This window comes from Protopterus annectens, chromosome 10.part0, assembly GCF_019279795.1.
Source record: "Protopterus annectens isolate FY-2018-M chromosome 10.part0, PAN1.0, whole genome shotgun sequence".
In the NCBI taxonomy this organism is placed as follows: Eukaryota; Metazoa; Chordata; order Ceratodontiformes; family Protopteridae; genus Protopterus; species Protopterus annectens.
The window spans coordinates 1576475257-1576496615 of NC_056744.1; the positions used below are offsets into that span (position 1 = coordinate 1576475257).

General features: G+C 43.2%; 1 protein-coding gene across 1 annotated transcript in view; it reads left to right on the plus strand.

Moving 5' to 3' along the window:
• FBXL19 (F-box and leucine rich repeat protein 19) overlaps positions 1-21359 on the plus strand; it is a 1144361-nt gene that overhangs the window by 653850 nt on the left and 469152 nt on the right. The window contains exon 6 of the mRNA XM_044086223.1: positions 7829-7992. Within this exon, the coding sequence (XP_043942158.1) occupies positions 7829-7992 (164 nt within the window). The remainder of the gene's footprint in view (positions 1-7828; positions 7993-21359) is intronic.

Genomic DNA, 21359 nt, shown 5'->3' on the forward strand with positions numbered 1-21359 from the left:
CAGGGATCCAAAAATCGTCAGCATGTTAACACAGACATGGGGAAGCCCAGACATAGATCTATTTGCCTCTCCCCAAAACTGTCAGTTGGACAAATTCTGCACAAGAACTCATCACAAAAAAGCATGGAAAGTGGATGCTCTGTCCTTCAGCTGGAAAAACCTATCAGTCTATGCCTCCCCCTCTGCCTCTACTCTCCAAGGTTTTACTAAAAGTCAGACAGGAAAAAACAAAAATGCTTCTAATTGCGCTGGACTGGCCTCGCCAACACTAGTACCTGCTTCTAAGGAATATGTCACACCTTCCTCCATGGTACTTGCCTCAAACACCTCATCTATTGTCTCAGCAGAACTATCAAATTCTGCACACAGCTCCAAACAATGAATCTTGCAGCATGGCTAATCAGCTAATTATTCAAACCACATCTCTCAGTAAACATGTGATGGATGTCATTTTGGAAGCCAGAAGGCCTAGCACTAGAAAATCTTGTGCTGATAAATGGAAGAGATTCTGTGCTTGGAACCAAGCACAAGGAATAGACACAGCAAAGCCCAGTATTCCTCAGATTTTTACAAAACTTAACTGAGATGCTTGACAAGGGCATATCTTTTTCTTTATTTATTTATTTATTTTTTATTTTACATTTGTTGACCGGGCTAGTGTAGCTGGATATATGTCCATTTTCATTAGAGGCCCGGGGAGAAAAGCTCCAGAAAGTTAAGTACAATAGACAAAGATAGGTACAGCATCATTAATTCTAAAAACAGGGCAATTGAATAGAGGTAGTACATGAAAGAAGTCAAATGCATAGAAAATACACCAATCATATAAAGTGGAAACAATTTTTTTTTTTTTTTTTGCAACACACTGAAATACATAAGCCTCAAATGTAATAGAGGGAGAGCTATCAATGTTACAGAGAGGCATAGATTATAGGACGTTTGGCAGAAGAAAAGGTAGGGAGGTGGAAAAACAGTTAATCAGGGTTAGTGCAAGAGCATAGCCAGTGTTTGTTGAGATGATTTTTTAGCTGTGTTTTAAAAAGCGGAAGAGAGGACAAAGAAAGGATTTCTGGGGAAAGTTTATTCCATATTGTGCCAACTGAGTTGGAAAAGAGACAGTCACCTGCAGAATTATTGGGTTTGGTTATATTTATCCATAGTTTGTTGGTAGAGCGTAAATGTTTCAGGTTATTGTATGGTGAGAAGAGGTTAGAGAGTATAGGTGTTTTGGTTGGTATAGGATCTTATGAGCTGTTACGAGTTGTTGCAGTGTAAGTAGGTCCTTCTTAAATTAAAATCCATGCCTCTGCCATCTCGGCTCATTACAACACAGAGCCTCCCCTCTTTTCTTTTCCACTGTTAAACAGTATCTCAGAGGGGCCAAAAATTTAAGGCCTCCCAGGAGAGTGCCAACCCCTGCATAGGACCTCACTTTTGTGCTGGAAAAACTCACCCCGCCTCCTTTTGAACCAGCAGCTACTGCAGATATAAAATTTATTTCTTGGAAGACTGCTTTTCTTTTGGCAGTCTCTTCCGCTAGAAGGGTTTCAGAACTACAGGCTCTCATGGCAGTGGAGCCTTTCATTATTTTTTACCCGGACAGGGTGGCCCTCAGGACCAATCCTTCTTTTATGCCTAAGGTGGTATCCAGTGTGGCTCTTAACCAGACCATTCACCTGCCAACTTTTTTCCCAAATCTGCAGAACAAGGGAGAGTGTATTCTGCATTCATTGGATGTACACAGACAACTAAGATTCTACTTAAACAGGGCAAAATCTCTAAGAAAGTCTGAGCAACTACTGGTAGCATTTGCTGCAGGATCAGAGGGGGGAGGCTGTATCAAAGCAGACTATTTCTAAATGGATAAGCCATTGCATTCATTTCTGCTACTTGCACCATGGTAAACCTGTGCCCAAGGGGATCAGATCCCATTCCACCAGGGCTGCCTCTACTTCAGCAGCCTTTCTCAGAGGGGTTCCTACCAGACACATTCTAGAAGCTGCTACTTGGAGCTCAATTCATAATGTTCACAAAGCATTATCATTTACCTCTCTTCTCTAAATCCAGGGCAGGCTTTGCCACTGCAGTCCTGCAGGGCCTTATAGCTGCTCCTAATGCTGTTTAGTTCCATCCTCCCATCCATAGCTTTGAGATTCTACCCAAATGTAATGACTGCAACAGGGAAACACTAAGAAACATAGTACAGTTGTGTACACTTACCATAAATGTAGATGTTAGAGTGTATTCACTGTTGCAGTCCGGGTTACCCACCTTCTTTCCTTCACTATACTCAAAAGCCTTTGTGGTGTATTTGCTTTTAGTTGAAGGTAAATTTTTTTTTCTAAGGTGCAGTTATATATTTACTGTTTTATACATATAATTTTGCTCCCCATTTGGGGGGCACCTGACATCTGGGCCAAGAAAAACTGATTAAAATGGCGTCGGCTGCATGTTTTATACCCCTGATGACCTGACATGATGGAAGAGGAGACAGCAACTGACACAGGACCCAAGACTTTATTCAGGCCGACTGAGGGCAACCTGCCAGCAGATTACCCTAATGTAATGACTGCAACATTGAATTAATTCGAACATCTATATTTATGGTAAGTGTACACAACTGTACTTTGGCTTGTCTACTGCGCTCAGGGTATTCACAAAGTGCCTGGCTCTAGTATTTGCATTTTGCAGACAAAGAAATATTTAAATATACCCATACCTGGACAATTGCCTAATTCAGACAGAAAGCCAGGGCATACTATTGAATCATCTGGCGTTTATACAAAAAGTGCTAACTGCCCTAGAGTACACCATAAACGAAAAGAAATCACATCTGGTACCCTGCCAACAAATTGTATTCCTGGGAGCTAGCTTGAACACAACTTCCCAGAAGGCTTCCCTCACGCCAGAGAAACAAGTTCAATGGACAGCTTACTTCAAACTTATGGCCACAAAGACCGTGCTGTCTGCAAGACAAAAATACTGCAAGCCTTGGGGTTCATGGCTTCCTGCGTTCTTCTAATTTCATATGCTAGACTGCATATGAGGAAACTACACTGGTATCTAAAAAGCCTATGGTGTCAACGTTCTCAAGATCTAGAATCAATGATTCCTACCATACCTTGTCTATGGATAGAGTTCCTTTGGTGGGCAGAGGCCTGCCACCACAACAAGGGACTGCCATTCACTCTAACCCCTGCCGCCCAAACCCTAAACAGATGCGTCAGACTATGCATGGGGTGCTCACCTGGCAGGGCAGTGCATTCAGGGCAAATGGAACCCAAGTCAAATGCACCTGCATATCAATCAAAAACGACATGTTAGCTGTACAGTATGCTTTGACAGCCTTCAAGGACCACATTCTTCCAGGACAATTATTGGTAAAGACGGACAACACCACTGTTGTGGTACATAAACAAGCAGGGGTAACCCACTCTTACCCTCACTGCAGGCTAGCTATGGCTCTGTGGAACACAGCCCCTGAGCAACCAAGTGTACCTACAGGCTCAATTCCTGTCTGGAAAGCTAAATACACTGGCAGACGACCTGAGCAGAAATCTCATGGACCCACACGAGTGGAAACTGAAACCAAAGATATTCAATATGTTGAGAAACAAATGGGGCAGCCAACAACACCACTGTTGTGGTACATAAACAAGCAGGGGTAACCCACTTACCCTCACTGCAGGCTAGCTATGGCTCTGTGGAACACAGCCCCTGAGCAACCAAGTGTACCTACAGGCTCAATTCCTGTCTGGAAAGCTAAATACACTGGCAGACGACCTGAGCAGAAATCTCATGGACCCACACGAGTGGAAACTGAAACCAAAGATATTCAATATGTTGAGAAACAAATGGGGCAGCCCAGAGATAGTTCGGGGGGAGGCAAACATGTCTATCAGTTGGACAAATTCTGCCAAGGACTCCCCACAAACAAGCTTGGAAAGTGGATGCCCTGTCCTTCACCTGGAAAAACGATCAGTTTGCCTTTCCCCCTCTACCTCTCCTCTGTAATTTACTACTAAAGATCAAACAGGAAAAAACAAGGATAATACTGATTGCACCAGACTGGCCACACCAACACTGGTACCCACTCTTGTGCATTGCGTCACTGCTGGCACCATGGCACCTGCCTCAGACCCCTGCTCTACTGTCTCAACAGGAGGGCCAGATTCTGCACCCACAGCTTCAAACCCTGAACTGGGCAGCCTGGCTAATTACTTGATCTCACCATTCCCATCCCTTAGTAAGCAAGTTTTGGATGTCATTCTGGAGGCAAGGAGGCCTATTACTAGAAAATACTATGCTGAAAAATGGAAGAAATTCTGTTCCTGGAACCAAACTCATGGGACGGGCACAGCAGCTCCCAGTTTACCTCAGATTATTCAATACTTAACTGAGATGCTTCAAAAGGGCTTTTCCTTTGCATCCATCAAAATTCATGCCTCAGCCATTTCAACTCATTGCAATACAGAACCACCCCTCTTTTCTCATCCGCTGCTGAAGCAATTCCTCAGAGGGGCCAAAAAGCTTAAGACCACCCAGGAGAGCTCCTACTCCAACCTGGGGCCATACCTTTGTATTGGAAAAGCTCACTCTACCTCCCTTCAACCCAGCTGCAAGTGCAGAGTTGAAATTTTTTTCTTGAAAAACAGCTTCCCTTCTAGTCATCACTGCAGCAAGAAGGGTGTCTGAATTTCAGGCCCTCATGGCTGTGGAGCTTTTCATCAGCTTTCATGCGGACAGGGTGTCCCTCAGGACCAATCCCTCCTTCATGCCCAAGGTGGTATCCAGTGTGGCCCTTAATTAGTCCATTCATTTGCCAACTTTCTATTTTAATCCACAGAACAAAGGGAAACGAATACTGCATCCCTTGGAACGTGCATAGACCATTTAGATTTTACTTGGTCAGGAGTAAACCTCAAAGGAAATCTGAACAGCTGCTGGTTGCAGTTGCTACAGGAGCAGAGGGAAAAGCTATTTCAAAGAAAACCATTTCTAAGTGGATTGGCCATTGCATTTATTTCTGCTATAAGCGCCATGGAAAACCTACCCCACAGGGGATAAGGCCACATTGAGCCAGGGCTGTATCTACCTCTACAGCCTTTCTCAGAGGTTTCCCTACCAGAGACACCCTAGAAGCTACTACCTGGAGTCGGGTACAAAACTTCACCAAACAGTACCACTTACCAATTTTTTCTAAATCCAGAGCTGGCTTTGCCACTGCAACCCTGCAGGGCCTTATAGCGGGTCCTAATGCTATCTAATTGCCTCCCCCCATCCTTAGCTTTGGGAATCTACCCAAATGTGATGACTGCAACAGTGAAACCTGAAGAACATAGTGTAGTTGTGTACACTTACCATAAATGTAGATGTTCGAGTGTATTCACTGTTGCAGTCCTGGTTACACTGTTGCAGTCCTGGTTACCCTCCGTCCAGCCCCCTGACTTCTATTGTCTGAACTTCTATTCTTGTGTACTATGCTTAAAGCTTTCTGGTGTATTTGCTTTTTGTTGGAGGTGTAACCTTGTATACAACTGCTTCCCGTTATGGGGGCACCTGACATCTGGGGCAAGAAAAACTAGTAAAATGGCGTCGGCTGCATGCTTTATACCCCTGACTACCTGACACCACGGAAGATGAGACAGCAACAGACGCAGGACCCAAGACTTTTTTAATCAGGCCGACTGAGGGCTATTGCAAGCAGATAACCCAAATGTGATGACTGCAACAGTGAATACCCTCGAACGTCTACATTTATTGTAAGTATACACAACTGTACTTTGCCGTCCCTCCAACCTCCTGTCTTCCTTGGCTACACCTCTGTTCTCCTTTACTATACTTAAAAACTTCTTGTTGTATTTGCAGATATTTTTTAATTGCTTCCCATATATATATATATATATATATATATATATATATATATATATATATAGATATATATATAGATATATAGATATATAGATATATATATATAGATATAGATATAAATATATATTTTTTAATTGCTTCCCATATATATATATATATATATAGATATAGATATATATAGATATATATTTTTTAATTGCTTCCCATTAATGGGGGCACCTGACATCTGGGGCAAGAAAAACTGATGTAATGGCATCAGCTGCATGCTTTATACTTCTGACTACCTGACGTCACGGAAGATGAGACAGTAACTGATGCAGGACCCAAGACTTTGATAATCAGGCCGACTGAGGGCTACTGCAAGCAGATAACCCAAATGTGATGACTGCAACAGTGAATACACTCTAACATCTACAGTTATGGTAAGTGTACAGAACTGTACTTTCTGAGGATTGTGCATGCAGACGTCACATTTAAGACCCCTAGTTTATTGCCTTGCGTCTGAAGTCCCACACAACGGTGCAGCAGCCAAGCTGAAGCTTTTGTGTAGGAGCCGACATACGAGTCGCCTGAGGGCAGGAAATCCCTCAACTAGAATACCGCAGCATGGAGGTCATCTATGGTTATAAGATTTTACACAACTGTTCTCTCTATGCAAATTCAAGGACTAGTCCACAAACCGCTTGGCCTTTGAAATTTTAATAAAAAAATTGGCTAGAACGTACTAGCTCTGTAATGCAGAGGATCAGAGCTCTAACTGCAGCTCTACTGACCTGGCAGATGCTGGAGGAGGTTGGTGACAGTCTGCTCTCCCGTTCTTGGGGGTGGATTAAATTCTGCTGTGATGTCACTTACTGAAATATGGATGGTGTTGCAGCAGGAGGATGGGGTGGCTAAAAGTTAGTAGTCTACCTGCCAAGCAACACTTTGCACTGTAGCTGAAGTACATTTGCCCATCAGGCGAGCATTGCAGGCTGTAGCCTGACAATATGCCCGACAGTTGCTACTGGAGGGTCAGATATGTTGGGATAAAAGTGCAGATTCCATTATATGATCTGTTCTCAAGCTCTAGTCTTCCTCTGATCCTTTCTGGTAATGGCGCTAGTGTTCCAGTGACTAACAGGCCAGATGTGACAGGCTTAATGATATAAAGTTACAGGGTAAGATTTGGCAAGAATGGTAATGAAGCTTATGTTTAAAACGCATTTAAATATACTATTTGTACTGCAGGACACTGTAAAGCTGAATTAAATATAGGTCAGGATTAGAAGTATTGAATTTTGTTTACCAAGTATAACCACTGCAGATTTGTGCTACTTGAGTAATGAGGAAGGACTAACATGATATTATGGGGATTGCATCTATATTACGGCGTCGAACCCTTAGGTTGTCGAACGCCGTAACTTTGACACCTAAATGTCAAACTCTCAAAACTGCGATCGGCCAATTATGCAAATATTTTCCCCGTGAAACAATTCGCTTGGCCCACAAAAAGAATATACTCTCAAAACCCTAATCAAATGGGGGAGGGGGGTTGTGCCCCCCCCCCCCAACTAAATATACCAACTCTAAGATCGCTCTACATCGGGGAAAAGGGCAAATCCCTGATGACGGCCAAGCAGATTTTTTCCCTGGAAAAAGAATTGCATAATTGTCCGGTCGTGGTTTTGAGCGTTTGTTTAGGTGTCGACATTTAAGCGTTCGACAGCCTAAGTGTTCGCAGTACTAGGAACCCTGGGGATTTACCTATGCCTGCTGTAACTTTGAACACAGATAACTTCCCCGTCAGCCCAAACCCTGCCATGCTGCAGCTAGATGTAATATAAATGTAGGAGCACTTGATGCAATGAGATTGTGCTGAGATACGTTGCTGTTCCATGCACAAACTGAGCAAAAACGTTTGAATTTTTTTTTTTTTTTATGCAGTTATAATATTTTACATCTATCCTCATTACAGGTGCTGTGACAAACGCCTGTGGACCAAGATTGACTTGAGCCGCAGGAAATCTATCACTCCTGCAATGTTAAGTGGAATTATCCGTAGGCAGCCTGTGACCCTTGACCTCAGCTGGACCAACATCTCCAAGAAGCAACTCATGTGGCTTATCAGCAGACTCCAAGGTGAGTGGAAACACCGAGTGCAAAAGTATAGTGTACTGTGATTGTACTGTCTAATCACATTAGTGAGAAGTGAAGTATGTTCTACAAATGTTTGTGTTTAGGCATTTAAAGTTAGTTTTCTAATACATTTAATATTCCTTATCTTGTTGGACTTCTTATGCCTTACCAGAAAGTTCTTGCATAAATTGTATTTGACCATTTCGACTGCTTTTATAAAATAAGTGTTAGTGAAAGTGGGCATGAAAAGAACTGTGGAAGATTACTCAGTAGAGACACCATTAAGTATAGTGTGAAAAACATCACAGGCTGGTGATGGATAAGTAGAGTCTTAATATCTGGTAGCAAGTACAAAATGTATTTGTGTAGTATTAGCCTTTGCATGACTATTTTGTGTTGAATGAAGTACATGCGCACACTTGCCAGGACAGAAATTATGTAAATTAAGTAACCTTATTAGCTCACATTTTTTTTTTATGCCACGTTATAGGTGCTTGTTTGTTATCCATTCCCACTGCTTCTTGTATTGATAGCTGCTCAAAGGAGTATTAATGGCAGTTAACTGGCCATCTGAATCAGAACCATTCATTGAAGTATGTGCATGTAGTCTTCAGCCTTAATAGATTTTGTTTACATATTCTTTATCAAATGGTAGCACGTGACCGCAATTAAATTCCACACTCTCCTACAGTTTGATTCTACGCTTAGACTTCTGAATACGCATGTACTTCTATAAAACTGCCAGTTCCTTGCCTTGGAATCAAAGGAAGGGAAATCCAACCCACTTGCTTTAAGCTTAACTTCTCACATTCTTGGCAGAGGAATGCCCCCCTTCCCCCACATGACATACTACAGACACAGGGAAATCTGTAGTTTTTCCTTTTAGGCAATTCCCATAATCTGTCTTCAGCAGTCATTCCTGCTGATATCAGCAGGTCAGCAGCTGCTATTAAAGAAAAAAAAAAGTGGGCGAGAGGGCAGAGCGTTTTGAAACAGTAGTGCACTACTTTTAATGCAGAGAAGAGAAACTGTATCAGTGCACCTAATTGATAGGGTTATGTGATGATGTCCTTCTATTCCAGTGTTGTAGTATTCTACTTGTGGGTTCACCATTCTTTGTCTGGTTCATCCGGCCATGTTTTCCAAAGATTTTCAGTCCCTCTTGGTGCATCGGACATCTGACATGGCATCAGGTACGTGGGCCATAAAGGTGATGTCTGCATGCACCATCTCCCAGAACTTTGCAGCTGTCAGTCGTATGCCAGGTGCTGCTGCTTCTGTTGGACGTTGGATCGAAAAAAGTTTCAGTTAAGTACCCCGCTGGGGATTCTTTCAGTCCTATTTGTTGATATTTATAGATTATTCATGTCATCCAGTAAGGGCAAGTGCAAGTGTGGTCGCCAAATTCCCCACAGACACACCCATGACCAGTGTCTCTTTTCTTTAGGCAAGGAACACGACCACGAGAACTGCTCCATTTGCCGTTCGTTTGTCCCTAAGACCTTACGTCTCCAGTTGCAGGCCTTACACCTATATCTAGAGAATTAGCGCTGAAAGCAGTTAGCGTTGGGGATGGAGGCCACATCTGACGCACCCTGTGAACTGCCTAGGAAGAGGGTCAGGTCTGTGCGGCCTACTTCATCTGCTGTGCCTCTCAGCCTTACCTCAGTCTGTAGCAAATGTCAGTTTTTCTGAGGGTCCTGGCATCTGCCGGTGTAGATAAAGTGGGTACATCTGAGGAAGCCACACAATCTCAAGTGGATGGCACGTCCAAAAAGGAATTACTGGTGCCTTCCCTAGAAGGGAAATCCTGCTCGCTCTACTGGCCTTCCAGCCCTACCTAGAGCAGGGGCCTCTAAAAATATTCACAAACAATACCACAGTTCTGTGGTATCTCAACAAGCAGGGGCGGGACCAAGTCTTGCCTTCTATGCAGTTTAGCTCTGCAGTTGTGAGAACTGGCTACCTCTCGGGATTTCCTTCCAAGCAGCCTACATTCCATCCCTGCACAACTCCTAGGCAGATCACCTAAGCAGAACCATTTCAAACAACCACAGATGGATGCTGCAAAGGGATGTATTCCTGAATCTGGTACAAAGGTGGGGGTATTCCACAAATAGACCTGTTTGCCTCCTGCATAAACAGGCAACTTCCTAGCTATTGTGCCAGGACATCAGACCCCAAGGTATTAGCAACAGATGCCTTCTCGATGACATGGAAGGGGAAATTCCTGTATGCATTCCCCCTTTCCCTCTGATTCAAAGGGTCCTGCTGAAAATTCAACAGGACTCGCTGAAAATCTTCCTGGTGACTCCCTACTGGCCAAGACAACATTGGTTCCCCCTTCTTCACCTGTCCAAGGGCAATCAGCACAAGTTACCCCCCCCCCCTCAGTGAACCTGCTCACACAGCACAAGGGGACTCGGATACACACAGTGGCAATCCCTACACCTCACCCTGTGATGGATAGGATTCTGATCCTCTTCAGACACCTATATAACGAGGAACTGCTCGCTGTCCTGCAGGAGAACAGGAAACCTAACACTAGGAAATTGCATTTCTCTAAATGGAAAATATTTTCTATCTGGTGTCATAGAAGACAGTTGGATCTGCTTTGAAGCAATATGCCTCTCATCCGGTTATACCTGTGTGAACTCATGCAGACAGGGTTGTCTTACTCATCCCTGAAGGCACACTTGTCTGCTATTTCTTTCTTCCTTCCCATGGATCCACCCCTTGCATCCAGACTCCTCTCCAAACTTTTCCTCAAGGGTGTATTGCACATGAGACCTCAAGGGTGTATTGCACATGAGACCACCCAGGAAACAGTCTCCCCTTCCCTGGGACCTTAACTGTATTTTAGGGAAACTCACTCTAGCTCATTTTGAACCAGCAGACAAGGCCACTTTAAAGTTTTGCAGATGGAAAACTGTATTGTTGGCAGCTCTGACCTCTGCCAGAAGAGTTTCTGAATTGCAAGCTCTTATGTCTACTCCACCTTTCCTAATTTTGCACCTGGACAGTGACCCTCAGGACAAATCCATCATTAATTCCCAAAGTGGTGAATGACCTATCCTTGAACCAGGCCATTCACCTGCCTACCTTCTTCCCTAACCCACAAGGGGATAGTGAGAGAGTGCTGCATTCCCTAGTCGTCCACAGACAACTTAGGTTGTATCTACATAAAAGTAAACCTTTTAGGAAATCTGACTAGCTGTTTGTCTTCTTCCACCCCAGGGCCTTGGGGAAAACAGTGAGCAAACAAACCATTTTGGCCTGAGTCTCCCAGGCCATTTCTTCTGCTGCCTTCACCATGGCAAGATTTTGCAGGGCAATGTCAAGGCCCACGCCACCAGAGCCATTGTCTCTTCTGGAGCTTTCTTTAAAGGACTAGACCCCAACTCTATACTGGGGGCAGCCACTTGGTCCTCGGTACCCACCTTCACCAAACACTACAAACTGCTCCATATCTTCAGAGCTAGGGTGGGGATTGCTAGGGCTATCCTACACGGATTCTTGGGAACTTCAACTAGGCCACCTCCCATTCCTCAGTGAGATGTGCTACTTGCCCACAAGTAAAATGCTGCAACATTGGAGTAGGACAGGAAAGTTGTGTAAAATCTTAACCATAACCGTAGATGCCCTCTTCCATATTGCAGTATTCCTTCCCTCCCACCTTCCCTCTTGTATTACTGCACTTCCTCTCTTGGGTGACACTGGACAGCATATGCCCTCACAGGACTAGCTCCGACTGGGGTTTCTTATTTTGAGGGCTGGTGCGTGCAGACATCACCTTTATGGCCCATGTACCTGCTGCCATGTCAGGCAGACATCCGCACCAAGAGGTGCTGAAAATCTTTGGAAAACCTGGCCGGATTAACTGGAGAAGAAGGAGGGTAAGACTTCAAGTAAAATACTGTAACATGGAAGAGAAGGACATCTATGGTTATGGTAAGATTTTACACAACTTTCCTTTCTTATTGATCGCTGCTGAAGTAGCTTTAACTTATGAGTTATAACCATTGAATATAATAGCTGGCCAACCTCCAAAGCTTCAGGGCACCTACCACATGCCCGAACCATTAAGTAAGCCGCAACTTTAGTTGACTAAAAAGATTTGGGCACTGCAGGCTTTCAAGAATCAATGCCAAGTTAACCCTGTTCTATTGCTGGGCAGATTACTTTCCCTTTAGGGGATAAAATTTCCTCATTACTTTTGAAGTTGCTTAAACTAAGTTTTTTTTATGAAAAACTAATTTTAAGCTAGGAAGATATTTTCCTTGACTGTCTCATGAATTTTATGTGCTTCTAAACAAGAGCACACTTTTTTTTTATTCTTGTGGTAAAAAGTTATTAAACTACTATTTGCTTTACTTTTGGGGGCTGGGGAAAGTGTTTATAGTGCTCTTTACTGTGTTTTTTTGTGGACCCCCCCCCCCCCCGTTTTACTTTACTAGTACCTTTTTTGGCACAATAATGGAGCAAAGTCAGTCCTTTGCTCTGATCTTCTTTCAGCCACAAAAATGAAAAGTTAACTAAGCAGCCTTTGCCATTACAGCATGGTGGTAATTTGCCACAGCTGCAGATAGGGGACTTCTGTGACCAAAGTTGGTTCCTCAGACTCCCCCATATTTTGCTTTGGTTTCCTCTGGTGGTGTGTCCCGTACAGCCACAATAGACTGGGGTTAACTACATCCTCTGCGATTGTTGTGGAACCCCTCATTGGGCCAGGGATAACATTTTGGTCATGGAAGAAGGGACAGGAAATGTGCCCCTGCTTAGCCAGAATGTTGTACCCATCCCTGAGGAAGCTGTTGGTGGCAAAGCTGTGTTTGCACTAATCTTCTGTCGCAGAAAACTAAACATTTAGCTTTTGTCACTTTTTCTGGACAAGTATACTTAGCTTGGCTCAGAGTGTTGCACACAATATTGACCTTTCATCTAAGATGATTTCTAATAAAAGAAAAGGATTCCTCTTTCCTGGAAGAGGTTCACGAATTGGAATCTGTAGTGGATTATAAAGAGACAGGTGCAGTCTTTTAATTCAGATTTTGAGGAGTGTGTGGTATCAGAGTCTCACTGAGGGATTTTTCTCTGAGACTATTTCCTGGATGAGCCATTGCTTTCATTGGGAAAACACTGAGGTTTTATTTAGGCTCGTATGATAGTCTGTACTGACTAGTTGTGAAAGTTTAAGGAATGTTTTGATTGCAGTTTCCTCTTGAGGAAAATTCTGTGTTGTGTATTTTCTGTTTCACAGGTCCCTACTCATTGAAGTACTTTTATTACTGTGAATACTACTACCTAAACGTTTGCCACTAGTACTATTTTGAGGAGGTTTGCTTGCCTGGTTGCATTCTTAGAATTCTCCACAAGATGTCAAAAATGAAAAATTGAATTCTCTTTGGAAAGAGATTGTTTTTAAACCCTGTGTTGAGATTATCTGTAAGTGTGATGAGAGAGGTGAGCTGATTTAGGGAATTGGATTTTTCAGCCCTCCTCCTCTAAATTTTCAAACTGGTTTTGCGTTGCCTCATCCAAATATGGCAAGGAAAAAAGTCACTGCAGAATGCTGGTAAGCAGATGTTTAAAAAAAACAATGGCAGAAGGTCCCATGGAGAAAGCAGCGCCCCCCCAGAAAGGACAGGGCAGAATGACTGTATAAGGGACCTTGTCTCCTACCTCCACCCTAGCAGTCCTTTACCTCTTCCAGTCTGAATATCCGTTTCTGTCTCTCTAGCAGCAGATTGTTTCTGAAAAATGGGTCCTGACTGTGATCCATATAGGTTACAGATGGCAGTGGGAGGAAATTCCTCCTATCCAGAGGATTCTTCCTCCTCTTCCAGAACAAACGTTTTTTTTCCTCCTGTCCTGCAACATATGCTGTCTTAAGGAGTAAATGAAACCTTTATTCCTCCCCCAGATGGGGAAAGAATTTTTACTCAAGTATGTTTGTGCCAAAGAACGAAAATTCCATGAGCAGTTCTGGATTTTTCTTTCCCGAATCAGTTTGTGATAGTTGAAAATGCTTTCACTTCACAGCCCCTGCTTCCTCATTTGAGCTTTCTAGTAACCTTAAATTTAAGATGCATGTCACAATTTTTCATCCATATTTCAAGCATTTCTTAGAGTTTTGAATGTCATCATATTAAGCTCTTTTTCTTGCCCTTTGGACTATCCACTGTTCCAAGAATGTTCAGAGTTCCTGTTGCAGCACATTGCAGGCTACAGGGTATTCACATTTTTCTATATACTATCGGATTTATCTTTACAAAGTGTCAGGAGTCTGTGTTAGGTAAGAGATTTCCTAGACAGGCTGGGATTCCAAGAGAACATTCAAAGGTCTTTTTTGACTTCATCGTACAGGATTGTGTTTCAGGGGTACCAGCCAGACACCTCAGTACGAAGAGCTTTTCTTCCACTCGAAAAATAGCTCTCTGTTTAGGTTTGTTTCAGGGTTTTTCCCACCCAGGCTTTAGTCTCAGCTTGGGAATGCCTCAGGATTCTGCATATTATGGTATCCATGATACTCATACCTCTAGCGAGACTCAACATGAGAAAGTCACACTAGTATCTGAGATCTTTTGGCCCAATCGTTGACACCCATGGCCTTTACATATTCCAGGTCTGGGATTTGTTAAAATGAAAATTACTTGGTGACATCAAATTTCGGTGTCTGTCTCCCATTCTCCTCTCCTGCTCCAAAGCATTGAGTCACTACTGACGCCTTGGACTTTGCTTGCGGGACAGCGTCAAGAGGAATGAAATTGCAGGGTCTCGGTACAAGAAAGACCAACCAAAATAAACATAAGAGATGCTAGATCTTATAAAAGCTCTCCTCTCTCTGAATTTTCGGTTTTCATGTGTATACTCGATTAACTGCCCTGAAGAGCCATTTTAAGCCTAGCCGATAACCCGAGGTCATAATCAAATCCTGTTTCTTGTGCCTATGAGGTGAAAACTTTAAACATTATGCCAAACCTACCACAAGGTTTCTCAGGATCTCTTAAAGTAGTTAGACAAAACCAAAGTGATGTGATACATAAGTACGTGAAAGGGAATTGGATTTTACCCACTTTGCAGAGTAGCCATGTTAGCATGGAATGTAGGTTGACAGAGCAGTCTGTACAGGGGATGTTGCATTCCATCACAACAGAATTGTGATGCAGACAAGCTGAGCAAGACCAAGGCAAACCCTCACAAATGGAAACTGAATTAGTGAGTCTTCCAGGATTTAAATCATCTCTGGGGAATTCCTTGGGTAGATCTTTTTGCCCTTTCTAAACAGTCAACTGACAAAATTATATTCCAGGACTCCATGCGCAAAGGCCTGGGAAGACCGATTCCTTTGTATTTCCTTATTCCTGTATGCTTATCCACCCTTTCCACTGATATCCAAGATTCAGGAGGATTTCCCAAAGGTTATTATGCTGACTTCTGTCTTTTGGAATTGGCCAGGGGTGATTGCCATAAGGTTCCTCACAGATTGGATTTGCTCACACAAGAACAGGGGTGCCGGATACATCCTGACCCCAAGAAACTACAATTGACAGCTAGATGATGGCGTCTCAATTCCTTTTAGGTGCCTGTTTTATGAGGACGTGTAGCAGGTGCTAGAGGCAAGAGAGACTGCTACGAGAAAAATCGCATATAAGCAAATACACCCATTCTAGGCTAGTGTTTCTTTCGTTTTACAGTATTTGTGAGTTACTATCATGTGGATTTCTTTGAGTCCTAGTTTCCTTTTATGCCCAAAATGATATGCAGGTTTACTTTAAGCCAATTAATCCATCTCCATGTGTTCTTTCCCGAACATAGAAATGAAGGGGAAAAAAAAGCTTCATACATTGGATGTCCACAGGCAGCTCTGGTACTATCTTGACCGAACAAAATCTTTCAGAGCTTCAGATCAGTTCTTGCCTTCACAAGAAATGAACAAAGGACAACTTGTTGCAAATTAGACCATTTCCAAATGCTTGTCTCAGGCTATTACTTTTTGTTGTTCCCACTACATCGCAACTATTCCAGACAAGGTCAAGGCATATTTTACCAGGTCTTTGGCTTTCCCTTGTCTGAAACAGTTGGACTCAGAAGTATTCTAGAAGCAGCAGTTTTGTCCTCTGTATACTTTTACAAAACAGTGCAAACTAGATTCCTTTTCCAGGTCAAGGGCAGGCTTTGCTGGCACCATTATCCAGGAGCTCTTGACCCTTCCACCTCAGTTATTCTAAATTATAGTAATATACTTGTATAACTTAGGCAAATGCAGCAGTCAGTATTAAGAACATGGAACAGTTGTGTGAGTAAACTTGCCATAACTGTAGATGTTTGAAAGATAACTGTTATAGCAGCTACTCCCTCCCTCCATCTCCCTCGTTTTTTTGTGTTTTATATGCCGGGGAAGTGGGCTTTTTTTTTTTTTTTTTTTTTTATTCCTAGCAATGATCCCTAAAGGCTAGTGTTCCTGTCAAATTGGCATGAAAGCTCTGAAGGGCTTGGAGTCCAAACCTGTCAATTCAATCATCACAGCTCAAGCTAACAGTGTGGGCTGTTGTAAGAGATACTTGACATAGCTTTGATTTAGATTCTGTCTAACCCTGCAAGCTACTCCTTGTGCAACTAAAATGTAGAAGTTAATTCAGAAATATGGCTCTGCCTATGATTTGTCACTCTGCAGTAGTCTTGTGTACGGTATTGGACCACTCGCTGCTTTTTGCCTGCAGATCTCCTGTTGTGTTAGCATCACAACTGTGTGACACTGACATGAAAGTCAGACAATTCCTCCAGGGCTTTACCATTGTCTAGTTCAGATACTGGAGAGACAAATTCTTTAGGTGAAGGGGAAGTCAGGATTGTAGAATCTGTTGATATACCCCCTCCCCCAAGATTCTCCCACTAGTTTAGTGCATATAAGAGAGACAAAAGACGCACAATTTTGCAGGACACCAGTCTATGACTGTGTTTTCACCTGAGCTGGTGGTTATGGTCAGATCATTACTCAAGCTTTTGATTATGGTGTGCAAACCGAGGTTGAGTAACACCAATGCAAATAAACTTAACAACCCCCATTCAGTGACCCAAAAAATCCTGATTTTGAAAGTGATATGGAATCTGAGGTTGTTAGTCACGCCAGCCAATATCCTCTGAGGACAAACAAGTTTATAAACCCAGATGTTTTCTTTTTCCAAAATGCTGGCTAAATTTGGTGATGTATTAATTTGGGAGCAGTCATTGGCTGCACCTGAGCTCAGCAGGGTAAATGTTTTGGAGGTGGCAGCCCTGGACATAGTAACCTTCCCTCCATTGGCCTTGGCATTGGATGATTTTAAGAGAGCTTGCAGTGCTGCTATGTTGAATGAGTCTGTTCCTAAAAAGAAAGTCAGGTTGTGCTCAACCATGCCTGGTCTCCATTGTCTGTAGACCCTGTTTCTCAGTCCCCTGTGACCTTTTCCAGAAAAAGATTCTCGTCCTCAAACCCAATCCCTCAAGATAAACAAGACAAGTGGCTAGAATCTCTGGGAAAGAAGCTGGCACAGTCCAGCACTAACTTTTAAGGTGTTTATCAGTGTTTTATGTTATAGTTTGTGTTGAAATGTATTCATAGTTTAGAGGAGTTGGCTGCATTGATACCTGCAGAGTAGAAAGACTTTGTGAAAGAGAATGCTCCAATGTTTCTCAAGTATCTAAACATGCTTTAGGGTACCTTGGAAAGGAACCAGTACTGTTTTTAGAAACGCAGCGATGGTTGTGGTAAGGAGGTATGCTTGGTTGCACAGCCAAAACTCTTCTGATGAGTTAAAATAAGTTTTTGAATGCTCTGCTTGATGCTGATTGCATGTTTGGTACAGCAGCAGTCAGATTCTTAAGCACTGGGATGACAGATATAAACTAATACAAGGGATGTTTAAAATGTTTCATATTCCCAAGATGATCATTGTTGCTGTCCTGAGTTGTGGGATTTCCTGCTGTAAAAGCACTTGGCTGGCTAGACTACCAGAGAAAAATTCCCCTCCTCCTTAGGCTGGTAGACACCCAAACTGGCATTCGTGCACTATAGTATATAGGGAGCCACCCGACATCATATCAGTCTTTTTTTTGCCGTCGGAGCATGAAGCAGCGTTTCAGTGCATCAGTTGGTCTGCAACAGAGAGAAGTCATCGGAAAGGTAAGTACCCCGTTGGGGAACTCTTTCTCCTTACTTTGACATGTCAGGTAAAGTAGAGATGTCTCCACTGTGGTAAGCAGATCCCACACACAGACTTCCATTTGCTTTGTGTCACCTGTTTAGGCCTGGATAATGACATCCCTAGTTGCCATTTTTGTGCTTGCTTCAATTCTAGGACAGTCTGACATAGGGCCAAGATTTTAGCTAGATTCATTAGTCTTGAATCTTTCCCTCAGTGTCCAGTAACGTCTGCCGGTCGGTCTGAGGTTCAGCAACCTAGGTATAAGAGGGGAAAAGTGAAACCCAAGAGTAGGGCCTCAGACTACAACCATTCTCTGTTTCTCCTCCTAGGCTTGTGATTGTCGAAGAAGACGAGATGCTTTTGTAGCCCCCTTCTGTGTCTGAGGTGGTTACACAGGCCTCTGGCAAGACCTATTCAGTGTCTGATATGCTGTTGGGTCCCTCTGCCTCTGCACAAGCCCTTGCTTTCAGCTAGTCAGTCTGGTCTGTGGCCACTCAGCAGGCCTCTGCTTCTGCACAAGCCCTTGCTTTCAGCTCGTCAGTCTGGTCTGTGGCCAGTCAGCAGGCCTCTGCTTCCAATTTGTGTAGTTTAACCTGTGACACTCCTTTGTGGCTTCAGCCTACATTGGTTATTCATTCCTCCTTGCCTGAGACGGGCAAGGCCAAAGTGACTCTTAAGAGGGATGCTTCTGTGTAGGGCCTTCTTCTAGGCCTACTGTTTCCCTTTCTCGGAGATATCAGCAAGACTTGGTTACACTAGCTGAAGACCTGATTTCCATAGTCAGATCTAGACAAGCCCCTGGGGATTCTTCCCCAGGAAAAAGGAAAAGGGATCCTACTTAGGTTTTTCCAGATCCTTTTGAATCTGCTGAGGATTCTGACCTAGAGGGGTTGATTCTGAAGAAGGACCTTCTCTCACTTTTGAGGAATCCAGTCCTAAGGAGAACCTGGCATCTTCTCCCCCCCCCCCCCCCAAAAGCAGATATTACCTTTAGAGAGACTCTTCATGCTAAGAGAGGAACATCTCCATTGGGAAGCACAGGAATACCCTCCGTATAAAAAGATAATTGGGAAGATGTTCTTCGTGTTTCACTGTTGCAGTCATCACTTTTGGGTTATCTGCTTGCAGTAGCCCTCATTCGGCCTGATTAACAAAGTCTTGGGTCCTACATCGGTTGCTGCCCCTTCTTCCATGACGTCAGGTCGTCAGATGTATAAAACATGCAGCCGACGCCTTTACATAGTCTTTCTTGCCGTGCGGTGCCCGAAGCAGAAACAGTTCACAAGTGCCGGTCGGCCGACTCCTGAAATTTTCGTTTTCTAGTTTCAGAACCGAAGTCTTATACTAAAGCCAAGTACCCTGTTGGGGAAACTTTTTTTGCTCCTTACCGATGTCAGTAAAAGTTAATAATTGCATTACTTGTGGAAAGTAAATACCTCATAAAGATTTTCATTCGTACTGTATTCCTTGCCTAGGCCCTGACCACGACATACCATGCTGTTGGTTTTGTGCTTTATTTAATCAAGCGCTATCCGACTACCGGGAGTCCAAAAAAAGCAATGATAAAGACAGAGACAGCTACTGAACCAGCATAGCTCCTGATGCCAAATAACAGGACTGAACACCTCCCAAACACATATATGCTTGTTCTGGAAGTCAAAGGCAAAAACAACAAGCTGCTACTAAGCCAACACAGTTCCTAATTCCAAGCAGCAGAACTAAACACCTCCAATAAGCACAGAGAGAGGTGGAACTCATCAAGGATAAACTCAGCCAGATAGCCAAACTCACTGAAGCAGGTCTTTTTAAATTCCAAAGGGATAAGCAAACAAGACGCCAATAAACGAACAACTTCAATTTTATTAAGCACCACGATACTGCTTTTCATCGGCGCCCTGCACCAACCTATTCATACTTTGAAAAATAACAATTCACACTTAAGTGCTGCTACATTTAAAGCCATTGCAAGCAGTCTATTACAAAACACACCCTCCAATTACCTTAAAGGAACAGGCACAAGTAGCTTCAATCTAACTAAAATGTTCCTATCCCATAAACACACAATATAAAAAGTTGTATGTGATATAAAATGTACAACTGTAAAACTAATACTGTTCCTTACATAGCACTTAAATAATGCAATCGAAAGTTAATTATATTATAAAAACACACTTACTTTGAACCAAATACGCATAATAACACTGACACATTGAAATAAATTAAAAAATAAAAAGCATGCCATATGTCCTATGTCCAAATCACACCCAATGTTATAGCCCCCATGCATCATCTTTCCAAACTCCTCAGCTTAAGGACACAGCTGATAGATAATATACTATTGAGGCCGGGGTGATGGTAGGCTTCAAGTCTCAACTGCCACATAAGCTCCTTCATTTCTAATTTCAGGGATTCAGTCCCCCCCCCCCCCCGCCCCCCAATTCACATAGTTCAACTGGTCAAAAGACAGAGACAGGCCACCGAGGTCCAAAACTGCTGACGGCGCTTCTTCTCAGCCAGTCGTCAGTTTGCCGGTACTCAGTGAGGTGCTTTTGCAGCCCCTGATACCCCGCTACTTCTGATTCGCAGGCCTCTACTGAGGCCCATTCAGAGTCTGGTATGCCACGAGATGCTGCAACTATGGAACCTGCAGATGTCTCTACCTTGGATGGGTCCGGAGCCACTGTGCAGGTACCAGCTTTTGAGGGTGTATTCAGGCCTATGGACTTTCATATTAAACAGACGCCTGCTTCTTCTTTTAGGTCTAAATCTCGAACCATGCCTAAAAAACTGATGCCCAGGCCGCATGCTCAGGCCTCTATGCCTAAAAAGCAAATAAGAATGGCTGAAGATCTTATAACTTTAATCAGGGGAAGCCAGCCTCCCCCTTCTAAGAGACCTAGGACTGAAGTTGTTTATGAATCTTCTGACCTAGATTCTGATTTTTCTGATTCTTCTGATGATCTGGATTTGCCCTTATCTGCTTATGAGGATTCTGATGCAGAGGACTGTATTCCCTCTGCTTCCCCTCCAGAGGATTTTTCTTTTGGTGAAACCTTAGATACTCTAAGGGAGCATTTCCACTGGGAAAGCCAGGATTATTCTGATTCAAAAAAGAGTCTTAGGGATTTCCTACTCCTGCCTCAGCATAGGCCTTTAGTTATTCCTCCTGTATTAGACATTGTT